Source organism: Scyliorhinus torazame, chromosome 11 (assembly GCF_047496885.1).
Source record: "Scyliorhinus torazame isolate Kashiwa2021f chromosome 11, sScyTor2.1, whole genome shotgun sequence".
NCBI lineage: Eukaryota > Metazoa > Chordata > Chondrichthyes > Carcharhiniformes > Scyliorhinidae > Scyliorhinus > Scyliorhinus torazame.
In genome coordinates this window covers 42,103,405-42,118,190 of record NC_092717.1, presented here as the reverse complement: position 1 = coordinate 42,118,190, position 14,786 = coordinate 42,103,405, and the positions used below count along the sequence as shown (strand labels likewise).

General features: G+C 53.9%; 1 protein-coding gene across 27 annotated transcripts in view; it reads right to left on the bottom strand.

Moving 5' to 3' along the window:
* Nucleotides 1-698, bottom strand: part of rims2a (regulating synaptic membrane exocytosis 2a) — a 1,580,193-nt gene extending 1,579,495 nt beyond the window's left edge. For 16 of the 27 annotated variants that reach the window (XM_072467208.1, XM_072467190.1, XM_072467196.1 and 13 more), the window contains exon 1: nt 44-697. In XM_072467208.1, coding sequence (XP_072323309.1) covers nt 44-300 — 257 coding nt within the window. In that variant the 5' untranslated portion in view covers nt 301-697. Of the gene's footprint in view, nt 1-43 lie in introns of all 27 variants that reach the window. The other 11 variants (XM_072467178.1, XM_072467182.1, XM_072467181.1 and 8 more) reach the window with 2 other exon arrangements.
* Nucleotides 699-14,786: the final 14,088 nt, after the last annotated feature.

Below are 14,786 nucleotides of genomic sequence, written 5' to 3'. Positions count from 1 at the left end.
AACACCCCCCAGCCCCCTCTCTCTCCAAATCCCATCTTCTTACCTGAGCGTGGACTGTTCCTTCTCTTCCTCCTGGCGTTGCCTGTCCATGACAGCCAGGATGATCTTCCTCTCCTCCTCGGTGAGGTGGCTGAGGTCCGGCATGTCGGACATGTCGGCGGCGGAGGCGGGAGAAGCGGCGGCGGCTGGAGGAGGAGGAGGAGGAGGAGCCGCCGAGGCCGAGGCGAGGAGAGATGGATGAGGGTGAGGATGGCCGGGGCCGGGCTGACGCGGGCCCCGAGGCCCGAGCGGCGCCGACATCTTTCAAGCGGTGATTTGAGGGTGGTGTACAACAACAACACGAGCAGCAGGCAGGGGGAGGGTCAGGGGAGCGGCAGCGGCGGGCAGGGCAGCGGCGCCGGCGCCCACCGTCTGCCCCGGGCGGCCACGAGCGGCTCCTCCACTCACATCCAGCTTATCCCCACCGCTCGCTGCCATTCGCTTCATAATTCTCTCTCTCCATTTATGCACTTTAAAAAGAGGGAGGAGGGGATTCCGCAACCAAAAAAATAATAATCTATTAGTTAAGAAAGGCGATGCATAGTCTCTTCTGTGTGTCTCTCTCTCTGCCGTCTGTCTGCTAACTCATCGCGAACATCATTAGCGAGCACTTTACCCCCCGCAGCCAGCCCATCGCCTCCCTTTCGACTTGTGCAGGGAGGAAAAAAATTACAATCACCACACACACACAAAAAAGAAGCCCTCAAAAGTTCATTCCCGCCCCCCCCCCCAACACAAAAAAAACACCTATAAGGAAAGACAAGGCGGAGTCTAATTGCAGCACGTAGCAGACACACACACAGCTAACAGGATGTATTAGACTGAGAGAGAGAGGAGAGAGGGCGCGCTTTTCATTGACGGAGAACCCTGCTCGCAAACCCCGGACCGGATTATTGATCAGGATGTGGGGCGCTGTCAACTCGGCTTCCTCTCAGCTCCCGCATCAGCCTTTAACCTCCCCTCGCCCGCCCCCCCACCTCCCCTCTCTCCCCTTCCTTCCCCTCTCCCCCACCTTCCCTCCCCTCTCCCCCACCTTCCCTCCCCTCTCCCCCACCTTCCCTCCCATCTCTCCCTCTTCCTTCCCCTCTTCTCCCTTCCCTCCCCTCTTCCATTCCCTCCCCTCTCCCCCACCTTCCCTCCCCTCTCCCCCACCTTCCCTCCCATCTCTCCCTCTTCCTTCCCCTCTTCTCCCTTCCCTCCCCTCTTCCCTTCCCTCCCCTCTCCCCCACCTTCCCTCCCTCTCCCCCTCTTGCTCTCCCCTCTCCCCTTCCCTCCCCTCTCCCCCCTTCCCGTTATCTCCCCTTCCCTTCCATCCCCTCTCCCCTCTCCCCATTCCCCTCCCCTCTCCCCACTTCCCGCCCCTCCCTCCACTTCCCTCCCCTCCCTCCACTTCCCTCCCCCTTCCCTGCCCTCGCCCCCTTCCCTGCCCTCGCCCCCTTCCCTGCCCTCGCCCCCTTCCCTCCCCTCGCCCCTTCCCTCCCTTCTTCCCCTTCCCTCCCCTCTCCCCCTTCCCTCCCCTCTCCCCCTTCCCTCCCCTCTCCCCCACTTCCCTCTCCTCTCCCCCTGCCCCCCTCCCACTGCCCTTCCCCTCCCATGCCCTTCCCTCCCCCTCTTCACTCCTCTCTCCCCCTTCTCTTCCCTCTCTCCCCTTCCCTCCCTTCTCCCCCTTCCCTCCCCTCTTCCCTCCCCTCTTCCCTCCCTTCTCCCCCTTCCTTCTCCTCTGTCCTTCCCTCCCCTCTGCCCCCCTCGCCCCTTCCCTCCACCCTTCTCTCCCTTTCCCCCTTCCCTCCCCTCTCCCCCTTCCCTCCCCTCTTCCACTTCCCTCCCCTCTTCCCCTTCCCTCCCCTCTTCCCTCCTTCCATCCCCTTTCCCCTTCCCTCTCCTCTCCGCTTCCCTCTCCTCTGCTCCCCTCTCCCCTTCCCTCCCCCCTGCAACCTTCCCTGCCCCCTCCCCTCCCTCCCCTTCCCCCCCTCCCTGCCCAAGAGAGAAGGCAGAAATCCAATTCCGTTTGGAATTATTATGCTGAGATTGAATTAAGGTCGGTTCTATGTGCCATCATTAAAAATCGGTTCGCGCGTGGGTGGGTGCTTTTTTTTCTCTTCCACCCTTCCCCTTTCCTGGAAACACTACCGGTGCATAAGCATTTTAATCGCCCATTCATCATTAAGACCTTTGCTCACTTGCAGGGAACACCTGGTGCATTTAAACTTTGCAGCAGTAACCGATTCAGGGTTTTTTGGTGAACAGGTGACTTCTTATCATTTTCCGCCGGGACCAAACGCCGAGCAAGAAAGGCACTTTTGATCACCACAGAAATAAGACATCATTTCAGCTCCCCCACCCACTCTCAAAATCACGCACACTTTGTGACAAGGAATCCTATTTATTTTAACGGTGGGGTTTTTACAGAAACAATTAAATTTGCCACCCAACGATAAGGTCAAATGATATCGGTTTGAAGAAACTCTCTTCGTCATTGAACTATAAGAAGGTAAATTGTTGATATTGTTCATTGTTTTTAAAACAGGGCTGTTTAAGTCACATCCCCCCCCCCCCCCAATTCCTTTGTCGCCCAGACTGCAGGGATTTGCGATTACAGAACCTCGGACAGCGACCAGCGCGCTGCCCTCCTGAACCATGTGGTTTTATTTCAGGCAACTTCCTCAATACTCTGTTTTGCTGCCTGAATCTTCAAGCTTCTCCAAGAACGTTTACTTGACTGAGTGCCTGCTTGGGTCAACGGCTAAGGGAGAAAACAACGAAACGTTAACTGGATTGTAACAATCATCAACTTGGTATATTTTTTTATTCGGGTAAAAGAGCTGACAACAAAGACCAAGAAGAATGAGCATTCAGTTCTCAATAGTCAGGCCGGTTTGGAATTATTTCCTCTCGGCTTCAGAGTCGATCTGGAATAAATTCAGATGATAGGTCGGTCGCTGACCTGAAACATTAACTCTTCTACTGTCTCCACAGATGCTGCCAACCCGGTTGAATATTTCCAGGATTTTCTGGGAGATTTTAATGTCAGATTTCTAGGATCCTCAGTGTCTGCCTTTGTTTTGTTCTTGTGCTGAAACAAATGATGCTTACTTGCACAAGTTGCTGGTAACAAAGAACAAAGAACAAAGAAATGTACAGCACAGGAACAGGCCCTTCGGCCCTCCAAGTCCGTGCCGACCATGCTGCCCGACTAAACTACAATCTTCTACACTTCCTGGGTCCGTATCCCTCTATTCCCATCCTATTCATGTATTTGTCAAGATGCCCCTTAAATGTCACTATCGTCCCTGCTCCCACCACCTCCTCCGGTAGCGAGTTCCAGGCACCCACTACCCTCTGCGTAAAAAACTTGCCTCGTACATCTACTCTAAACCTTGCCCCTCTCACCTTAAACCTATGCCCCCTAGTAATTGACCCCTCTACCCTGGGGAAAAGCCTCTGACTATCCACTCTGTCTATGCCCTTCATAATTTTGTAGACCTCTATCAGGTCTTCCCTGTTAGGAAGGCAGCATTCAACGTTGTGCTCAAGGAGTTTCCCGAACAAACATCCTGTGGATTAATGGTTAGCTGGTAATATATTAAATGGACAATGCTATCAAAAGACTCAGAAATTGATTGGACGGTACAAGCACTCGTATTGCTTTATTCGTTCATGGATTGTGGGCGCCGCTGGCCCAGGATTTATTGCCCAACCCCATGGCAATTAAGAGTCAACCACATTGCTGTGGATCTGGAGTCACATGTAGGCCAGACTAGACAGATTCCCTTCCCTAAAGGATATATTTCCATATGCATATATTGAAAACTTCTGCTCCATGTCTCCAGTCAAGCTATTCCAGTACAACTAGGACTCTGGAATCAACCAGAGTATGAAATTGCTCGGCTATGTCCTGTCAATAAAAGGCAAAACAAATTAAATCCAGTCAGTTACTGCCTCATCAGCCTACTCCCCATCATCAACAAAGTGATGGTCAAGTGCTATCAAGCAGCATTGACTCACAAATAACCTGCTCAGGATACTTAGTTTGGGTTCCGCCAGGAACACTACTCCAGATTTCATTACAGCCTTGATCCAAACATGAGCAAAAGAGCTGAATTGCAAAAGGAAGGTGAGATTGACTGCCCTTCACATTAAGGTCGTGTTTGACCGAGTGTGGCATCAAGGAGCCCTAATTAAAATTGAAGTCAATGAGATCAGAAGGAAACCTGTCCGCTGACTGGAGTCATACCTAGCACAAAGCAAGATCGTTGTGCTTGTTGGAAGCCAATCATTTTAGTCACAAAACCTTGCTCCAAGGCAGTGTCATAGGCCCATACATCTTTAGTTGCTTCATGAATAACCTTCCCTCCATTGTAAGGAACTGCAAATGTTCAGAGATAAGGGCTTGGTGTTCAGTTCCATTATGCACTCCACGTGTTTACAAAAATGATACATGGACTACAGGGGGCTAAGTTACAAGGCGATATTACACAAATTAGGCGTGTTTATGCTAGAATTTAGGAGGTCAAGGGGTGATTTGATCAAAGTCTTCAATATATTAACAGGAAAAAACAGGCTAGATAAAGATAAACTATTTCCACTGGTTGGAGATTCTTAAACTAGGTACATAGTCTAAAATTCGGCCAGACCGTTCAGGAGAGATGTTAGGAAAAACTTCTTCACTCAAAGATTACATAGATTACATAGAACATACAGTGCAGAAGGAGGCCATTCGGCCCATCGAGTCTGCACCGACCCACATTAATCCCTCACTTCCACCCAATAACCCCTCCCAACCCTTATGGACACTACGGGTAATTTAGCATGGCCAATCCACCTAACCTGCACGTCTTTGGACTGTGGGAGGAAACCGGAGCACCCAGAGGAAACCCACGCGGACACGGGGAGAACGTGCAAACTCCGCACAGACAGTGACCCAGCGGGGAATCGAACCTGGGACCCTGGCGCTGTGAAGCCACAGTGCTAATCACTTGTGCTACCGTGCTGCCCCAAAAGGTTAAGACTTTTCCTTTTAAGTCACGATAAGTCTTCATAATTGCAAACAATCCCCTCTGACACAGAAAATTAACTTTCTAAATGTGGAGTCTTCTTACTTTATATTTGCATTATTGTTTGAAATTATTCTTTTTTTAAATATAGTCTTTCTTTCTGCATTTATCTCTCACTTCATCCCATTTCTCTTTATTTTGCAGAGGTTTGGAACTCTCTTCCATAGATAGAAGTTAAAGCTAGAACAGTTGTTAATTTTAAATCGGAGATAGATGTATTTTTATTAAGCAAAGTAATTAAGGGATATGGGCCAAAGGCAGGTATATGGAGTTAGGCCACAGATCAGCCATGATCTCATTGAATGGCAGAACAGGCTCGAGGGGATGAATGCCCTACTCCTGTTCTGATGTTCAGATAATGAAGTAGTCTCAGCACTCTTGCAGGAAGACCTGGGCAACATTGAGGCTGTTAAGTGGCAAATAACAAGTGGCAAATAACAACGACCATCTCCAATAAGAGAGAAAGTACAACCACCTCCTTCATAGAATATTGCAATCATCAAAAACCCCACCACCAGCATCCAGGGTTGGTGAGGGAGTCGAGAGTCCGGTGAGCTTTCATCAGAAACTCAATTGCACTTAAAATACAGTGGCTATAAGGAACTGAAAGCAGAGCTGCTGTAGCCGATGAAGGCTTCAATTGATAAGCTGCTGGAGACCCAGACGGCCCAACGGGCGGCGATCCGGGAGGTCCAGCAGAAGGTCTCGGAGAACGAGGACGAGATCCTGGGCCTGGCGGTGAATGTGGAGGCGCACGAGGCGCTCCACAAGAAATGGCAGGCGCACGAGGCGCTCTACAAGAAATGGCAGGCGAGGTTCGAGGAGATGGAGAACCGGTCGAGGCGGATGAACCTGCGGATCCTGGGTCTCCCAGAGGGGCTGGAGGGATCAGATGTGGGGGCCTACGTGGTCACCATGCTGAATTCGCTGATGGGAGCAGGGGCCTTTCAGGGGCCCTTGGAGCTGGAGGGGGCCCACCGAGTGCTGGCGAGGAGGCCCAAGCCCAATGAGCCGCCGCAGGCGGTGCTGATGCGGTTCCACCGGTTTGCTGATTGAGAGTGTGTGTTAAGGTGGGCCAAGAAGGAGCGGAGCAGCAGGTGGGAGAGTGCGGAGGTCCGGATCTACCAGGATTGGAGCGCGGAGGTGGCGAAGAAGAGGGCCGGTTACAACCGGGCGAAGGCAGTGCTGCACAGGAAGGGGGTGAAGCTCGGTATGCTGCAGCCGGCGCATCTGTGGGTCACCTATAAGGACCGACACCATTATTTTGAGTCCCCAGAGGAGGCGTGGGCCTTTGTTCAGGCCAAAAAATTGGACTCGGACTACGGGTCGGGGACAGGGGGTCGCAGTGGAGGGATGGTTGGGGATTGTTGTGTTGTGTTTCGAAGAGGGGTTCTTTGTTTCTCGGGGGTTGATTGGGCATTGTTTTGATTAGGTCCGCCGGGTGGGCTCGTGGGGGGCGGGGTAGGTAAACTGCTTGGGGGGCTGATGGTCAGTAGGGGAGATGGAGCCCCGCGGGGGGGGAGAGGCGTGAGTTGGGGGTAGTGGGACCGGGCCTGGAAAGGGAGCTGCGCCAGAGGAGGCGGGGCTGGGCGAGTGGAAAGCACGGGCGTTTTCCCGTGTTTAGGGCTGAAGGGGCGGGGCCGGAGCTGGGAAGCGCGGGCTTTTTCTCCCGTGCTGGGAGTGGAATGGATGAGAGCCTGCTGGTGGACAAGGGGGGGAAGGGGAAGTTCCACACTGCGGGGGGTCGATGGAGAGGCGGGAGTGGCCGGGATCAGCAGGAGTCAGCTGACTTACGGGAGTGCAATGGGGGGAGCAATGCAGCTAGGGGAGGGACCTAGCTGGGGGGGGGGGGGGGGAACCGGGTTGCTGCTGGAATGGCCAAGGGGGAGCTGGAGTTGGAAAAGGAGGTCGGGGCGGGTGTCTGCCGCTGTGGGGGGTGTGGGCACGTGGCTGGCCTAGGAAGGGCTATGGCTAGTCGGTGGGGGAGGGGGGTGAGTAGCCCCCTGATCCGGCTGATAACCTGGAATGTAAGGGGACTGAATGGGCCGGTCAAGCGGGCCGGGTGTTCGCACACCTGAAGGGGCTGAAGGCGGATGTGGCCATGGTTCAGGAGATGCACCTGAGGGTGGCGGATCAGGTAAGGTTGAGAAAGGGGTGGGTAGGGCAGGTGTTTCATTTGGGTTTGGATGCAAAATATCAGGGGGTCTTGATGGGGAAGAGAGTGTCGTTCGAGGCATCGAGCATTGTGGCAGACAATGGCGGTAGGTATCTGATGGTAAGTGGCAAGCTGCAGGGGGAGCGGGTGGTGTTGGTCAATGTATATGCCCCGAATTGGGACGATGCGGGATTCATGCGGCGTATGTTGGGCCGGATTCCGGGCCTGGAGACAGGGGGCCTGATAATGGGGGGGATTTCAACACGGTGCTGGACCCGGCACGGGATCGCTCTAGGTCTAGGACGGGCAGGAGGCCGGCGGCGGCCAAGGTGCTGAGGGGGTTCATGGACTAGATGGGAGGGGTGGACCCTTGGAGGTTGGCGAGGCCGGGGGCCAGGGAATTTTCATTCTTCTCCCATGTCCACAAGGCCTACTTCCGGATTGACTTTTTTGTCATGAGCAGGGCGCTGATTCCGAGGGTGGAGGATACGGAGTACTCGGCGATAGCCATTTCTGATCATGCTCCGCACTGGGTGGACCTCGAGTTGGGGGAGGAGAGGGACCAGCGTCCACTGTGGCGCCTAGAGGTGGGGTTGCTGGCGGGCTGGAGATGAGCAGGCGGGTCCGGGGGTGTATAGAGAGGTACCTGGAGACTAATGACAATGGGGAGGTGCAAGTAGGGGTGGTCTGGGAGGCGCTGAAGGCAGTGGTCAGAAGAGAGCTAATCTCCATTAGGTCACACAAGGAGAGGGGAGAGAGGAGAGAGAGGGAAACGTTGGTGGAGGAGATGGTGAGGGTGGACAGGAGGTACGCGGAGGCCCTGGAGGAGGGATTGCTTAATGAGCGGCGTAGCCTCCAGGCTGAGTTTGATTTGTTGACCACCAGGAAGGCGGAGGCGCAGTGGAGGAAGGCGCAGGGGGCGGTATATGAATACGGAGAAAAGGCGAGCCGGATGCTGGCGCAGCAGCTTCAGAAGCGAGAGGCAGCTAGGGAGATCGGGTGAGTTAGGGATGGAGGAGGGAGCACGGTGCGAAGTGCGGTGGGTATCAATGGGGTCTTCAGGGACTTCTACGAGGAACTGTACCGGTCTGAGCCCCCACTGGAGGAGGGAGGGATGGGTCGCTTCCTGGACCAGCTGAGGTTTCCGAGGGTGGAGGAGGGGCAGGTGGCGGGGTTGGGGGCGCCGGTTGGGTTGGAGAAGTTGGTCAAAGGGATAGGGAACATGCAGACGGGGAAGGCACCGGGGCCGGATGGGTTCCCGGTTGAATTTTACAAGAAGTATTCGGACCTGCTGGGCCCGCTGTTGGTAAGGACCTTCAACGAGGCAAGGGAAGGGGGGCTCTGTCCCCGATGATGTCTAGAGCGCTGATTTCCCTGATCCTGAAGCGGGACAAGGATCCCCTATCGTGTGGGTCATATAGGCCGATCCTAAATATAGATGCAAAGTTGCTGGCAAAGATTTTGGCCATGAGGATAGAGGACTGTGTGCCGCAGGTCATACACGAGGATCAGACGGGGTTCGTGAAAGGGAAGCAGTTGAATACTAATGTACGGAGGCTCTTGACTGTTATAATGATGCCGGCGATGGAAGGGGAGGTGGAGATAGTGGCGGCGATGGATGCGGAGAAGGCCTTTGATAGGGTGGAATGGGGGTACCTGTGGGCGGTGTTGAAAAGGTTCAGGTTCGGGGAGGGGTTCGTCAGGTGGGTGAGGCTGCTATATGAGGCCCCGGTGGCGAGTGTGGCCACGAACAGAAGGAGGTCAGAGTATTTCCGGCTACACCGGGGGACGAGGCAGGGGTGTCCCCTGTCCCCCCTGCACTTTGCACTGGCGATTGAACCCCTGGCCATGGCGTTGAGGGAGTCGAGGAACTGGAGGGGGCTGGTGCGGGGTGGGGAGGTGCATCGGGTGTCGCTCTATGCGGATGACTTGCTGCTATAAGTGGCGGACCCGGTGGAGGGAATGCCAGAGGTGATGACGATCCTCAGGGAGTTTGGAGATTTCTCCGGGTACAAGCTTAATATGGGGAAGAGCGAGTTGTTCGTAGTGCACCCAGGGGACCAGGAGAGGGAGATTGGTGAGCTCCCGCTAAAAAGGGCAGAGAGGAGTTTCAGGTACCTGGGGGTCCAGGTGGCTAGGAGCGGGGGGGCCCAGCATAAGCTTAACTTCACGAGGCTGGTGGAGCAGATGGAGGAGGAGTTTAAGAGGTGGGACGTGCTGCCACTCTCCCTGGCGGGTAGGGTGCAGTCAGTTCAAATGACGGTGCTCCTGAAGTTTTTGTTCCTGTTCCAATGCCTCCCCATACTGGTCCCTAAGGCCTTCTTCAGGAGGGTTAACAGGGGCGTTATGGGGTTTGTGTGGGCGCAGAAGACCCCGAGGGTGAGAAGGGTGTTCCTGGAGTGGTGCAGGGATAGGGGGAGGGTTGGCGCTGCCTAACTTCCGTGGGTATTATTGGGCTGCCAACGTGGCGATGGTGCGTAAGTGGGTGATGGAGGGGGATGAGGCGGCATGGAGGTGGCGTCCTGTGTGGGCACGAGCCTGGAGGCGCTGGTGATGGCGTCGCTGCCGCTTCCTCCAACGAGGTATACCATGAGCCCGGTGGTGGCGGCTACCCTCAAAATTATGGGGCAATGGAGACGTCACAGGGGGAGGTGGGGGCCTCGGTGTGGTCCCCGATTCGGGGGAACCACCGGTTTGTCCCGGCGAGGATGGACGGAGGGTTCCTGAGCTGGCACAGGGCAGGTATTAGAAGGATGGGGGACCTGTTTGTGGACAGGAAGTTTGCGAGCCTGTGTGAGCTGGAGGAGAAGTTCGGGCTCCCCCCGGGGAACTCCTTCATATATATGCAGGTAAGGGCGTTTGTTCGGCGCCAGGTGGTGGAGTTCCCACTGTTGCCGCCACGCAGGGTCCAGGACAGGGTGCTGTCGGGGGTATGGGTTGGAGAGGGGAGGATCTCAGCAATGTATCAGGTGATGCAGGAGGAGGAGGAGGCCTCGCTGGAGGAGCTAAAGGGTAAGTGGGAGTAGGAGTTGGGTGAGGAGATTGACGAGGGGAGGTGGGCGGATGCCCTGGGGAGAGTGAACTATTCCTCCTCTTGCGCGAGGCTCAGTCTCATACAATTTAAGGTGCTGCATAGGGCTCACATGACCGGGGCAAGGATAAGCCGGTTCTTTGGGTGTGAGGACAGGTGTGTTAGGTGCTCAGGGAGCCCAGCAAACCACACCCACATGTTCTGAGCGTGCCCAGCGCTGGAGGACTTTTGGAAGGGTGTAGCGAGGATGGTGTCGAGGGTGGTAGGTTCCAGGGTCAAGCCGGGCTGGGGGGCTCGCAATATTTGGGGTGGCACAGGAGCCGGGAGTGCAGGAGGCGAAAGAGGCTGGTTTTCTGGCCTTTGCGTCCCTGGTAGCCCAGCGAAGGATTCTTCTTCAGTGGAAGGATGCGAGGCCCCCAAGCGTGGAATCCTGGATCAGCGATATGGCAGGGTTTATTAAATTGGAGAGGGTAAAATTTGCCTTAAGGGGACCGGTGCAAGGGTTCTTCAGGCGGTGGCAACCGTTCCTAGACTTCCTGGCAGAACGTTAGAAGATGGTCAGCAGCAGCAGCAACCCGGGGGCGGGGGGGGGGGGGGGGGGGGGGGGGGAGCGGGGGTTCTTGAGTGGGCGTGTATATTTGCCTTTGTGTTGATGAAGGCTGTTAATTTATTATTTATGTATATGGGGGAGGGGGGGGGGTTGTTCTTTTCTTTCTGTATTTTGTTGTTGATATTTTGTGAACATTTGAATAAAAATTATTTTTAAAAAAGAAGAAGAAAAATACAGTGGCTATAAAAACAGGCCAGAAGCTGAGTGCCGCACATTGTGTAACTCACCTCCTGACTCTCCAAAGCCAACCTACCATCCACAAGGCAGGAATGTGTTGAAATATGACAAGACTGTAAATGTGGGAAATATGAAGAAAAGACAAGAAACAATAGAGGTCTAAGGCATAAGAAAAGAGGAAAGATAGATTAATCTTCTGGGATCTGATTAAGGGTCTACCCCAGAAAGGTCATTCTGTCTTCCCTGTGCCATCACTTGCTTTGTCTTTCCAGTCGTTTCTGTTTTAAACATTTAGTACAAATGTTGTAAAATGGCAGAAAATAGCATTTTCCAATGGTTTCGCGGCATTTCCCTAAACAGGATCCTGGTCCTCAACAATACATAAACATTGAAATGGTCTTTTAAGAAGACTTCCCTTTTCCTTCAGTCAATTAGAAATGACAATTCATTATCTTTTATTAATGGTGCGAAGTCTAACAGATGACATGCGCAAATCCTGATAACTGTGTGTATCCAGGTGTAAAAATAAATGGGTTTCTGAGATAGACCAAATTTGTATTCCAGCCCATAAAACATTGTAAATTGATCTGTACACGTATTTCCTGTGTACAGTTTTAAATAGCTTGGAAACGCATTGTTATCAGAGCTGCCGGAACACTTCGCCAGACTGAACTTGAGTTGCTGAGAGAAAACAAGCCACTTCAGCAGCAAAAACCCCGCTTTATAATACGCACATCAAAAGTTGGAAGAGTAGGCGACTTCCGGTGACGGTGGTGTGTTGATCGGATGCACATCAGGTGGCTTTCCTTCCAATCAGAACCAAAAAAGATACTTTTAGATGAATTTTGCCCGGGAAACCAACAAAAAACAACCCCAATGGAGGAAAAGGAACAACGGATGGAAAGGTGCCAGCGAATGGAAGCTCAAGAGGTCGACGAGAGGGCAGAAGTGGCAGAAAGGGCCACAAGCAATGGGCAGATGAACCGGTGGACCCACGAGGCGAGGAGGCCCCGGACCCCCAAGAGAGGGGGAGACCGTCGACCCGAGCATCAACCTCCCCTCCCCACCAGGAGACGGAGGGAGAACTTAAAGAAGGAGCTAACCACCATGAAGGAGGCGATTGGAATCGAGATCCAGGTGGCGGTGAAGGTGGTGGTGATGGAGGCGATGGTCTCCCTACAATGTGCGATCGACGGACTGGGAAAGAAAGTGGAGGCGCAGAAGGGGACAATTCAAGAACTTGAGAGAGCCCCGACAAACCAGAGTGACAAGATCGTCGTTCTGGAGGCAGAGGTGAAAAGGTTGGTGGCGGCCCAGGGGAGCTTGAAGGGGAAGGTCGAGGACCAGCAAAACAGGTCCCGATAGCAGAACATACGGATTGTGGACCTGCCGGAAGTAATCGAGAGGAGGGATCCGACAGACATATTGTCCAAATGTCAAATGCTGGGCAACCCAGTCGGGAAGGACAACTTTCCCAACCCCGCAGAACTCGACAGGGCACACAGGTCGCTCAGACCGAAGCCCAAGGCGGGGGAGCAGCCGAGAGCGATCATAGCGAAGCTGCAACGATACCAGGACCGTGAAAGGATCCTGCGGTGGGCTAGACAAACGAAGGTGAGCACATGGGAAGGACATAGAATCCAGGTCTATCAGGACACTGGGGCAGACCTGGCATAAAATAGGGCCAAATTCAATCAGGCAAAATCTGTGCTTTACAATTGTGGGGTGCGAGTCGGTATGTTATTCCCGGCCAGACTCTGGGTCACGCACCAGAGTAAGTAGTGCCATTCCAACACCCCGGCAGAAGCAAAGAACTTCGTATGGGCCAACAGCCTGGACAAAGAACAGGCGAGGCAGCGATGAAGGTGTGTCAGAGGAGGATCGCTGAAAGAGACAGAATCAGAGACTCAGTCATTGTTATGCGTTTGCAGGGGACAGTACTGCCTCGTTCTGACCAGAAAGACCGATCACCGGAGAGAGCGAGGACAGGGAAAAGCAGGTGAGTGGGCAGACGGGGAAAACTGAACATCAGCGGGCATAGGCAAAGGGCTAGAACAGCCCTGTGAGGGGAGCCACCATACTAGCAGGGGAGGGCTAGCATGGGAAGACATGCAGTAAGAGGTTCACAGTGCACCTCTCGACAGAGAGGGAGCACCTGGGAAGGGGGGTGGGGGTGGGGGGGACACAGGGACAGGGAGGGGGAACACAATGGGAGGACAGGGAGGAGGAGGGTGGACGGAAGGGCGGGGGGGGGAGGAACAAAGAACACATAGGAAATACAACGGGGAAAAAGAGTTGGCACTCAGATTGGCTTTGGCAGGCAACGAGCAGGCCAAGGAAACAGGATGGCGCTGCAAGCAGCCACATTGGAGGGTCCCTAAACAAAGGGAAACCCCGGAACGCAGGGGCCGACTTCATGGTGAGAACTGTGACCGCGGCCACTTTGGACAACCCCCTAACAAAAGGAAACCTTGGAGTGCAAGGGAGCATCTACCAGGTAAGTATGGTTGATCCTGAAAGAATGGGGAGATAAAAAAAACCCTATCAGGATAGTCACCTGGAATGTAAGGGAACTTAACGGCCATGTGATTGATCCAGAGTCTTCGTCCACTTAAGAAACCAGAGGCAGGCAGCACGATGGCGCAGTGGGTTAGCCCTGCTGCCTCACGGCGCTGAGGTCCCAGGTTCGATCCCGGCTCTGGGTCACTGTCCGTGTGGAGTTTGCACATTCTCCCTGTGTTTTCGAGGGTTTTGCCCCCACAACACAAAGATGTGCAGGCGAGGTGGATTGGCCATGCTAAATTGCCCCTTTATTGGAAAAAATGAATTGGGTACTCTAAATTTATTAAAAAGAAAGAAACCTGAAGGCCGACATAATCTTCCTGCAGGTGTTACACCTGAGGGAGAAGGACTGACTGCTGGTAAGAAAGGGCTGGTTGGGGCAGACATACCATTCGTATTACGGGATGAGGGCTAGGGGAGTAGCCATTCTGATCAACAAGAGGACGCGGCTCATGGAGACAAGGACGGTTACGGATCCAGGGGGAATGGTATGTCATGGTCAACAGTGTCCTCGGCGGGGCACCAGTAGTACCGGTAAATGTCTATGTGCCCAACTGGGACGACACAGACTTTATAAAGATCATGGCGGAAATCCCCGACATTGACACACACCGACTGATTATGGGGGGCGACTTTAACTGCATACAGGACCTGCTGACTGACCGATCGAACCCCAGAACAGGGAAAAGACAGGCGTGGCTAGGAAACTGGGAACATTCATGGAACAGATGGGGGCGGTGGACCTAAGGCGATTCCTGCACCCCGGTGAGACGGAATTCTCATTCTTTTCACCGGTTCACAAAATATACACCCGGATCAACTTCTTGCAGTGGGGAAATCGGTGTTTCCAGGAATAGTAAGAGCGGAATACTCCGCGATAGTCATTTCAAAAAATGGAGACAGGACGGGAGTACGTTAACAATTAGGGACTTTTACATGGGGGATAGACTAGCGACACTGAGCAAGCTGACGGAGGACCTGTAATTCCCGACAGGACAGGAACTTAGGTAAAGCATTTTCTCCGCAAGGAGGCGATAGGATACCCCAGGGCCCCGAGAACCACTCGATTAGAGGACCTGATAAACACGGACAGTAAGGAAGGGGGGGAACTGCGGGAAAATCTACTGACAGCTAACGGACAGGGCGAGACTACCACTG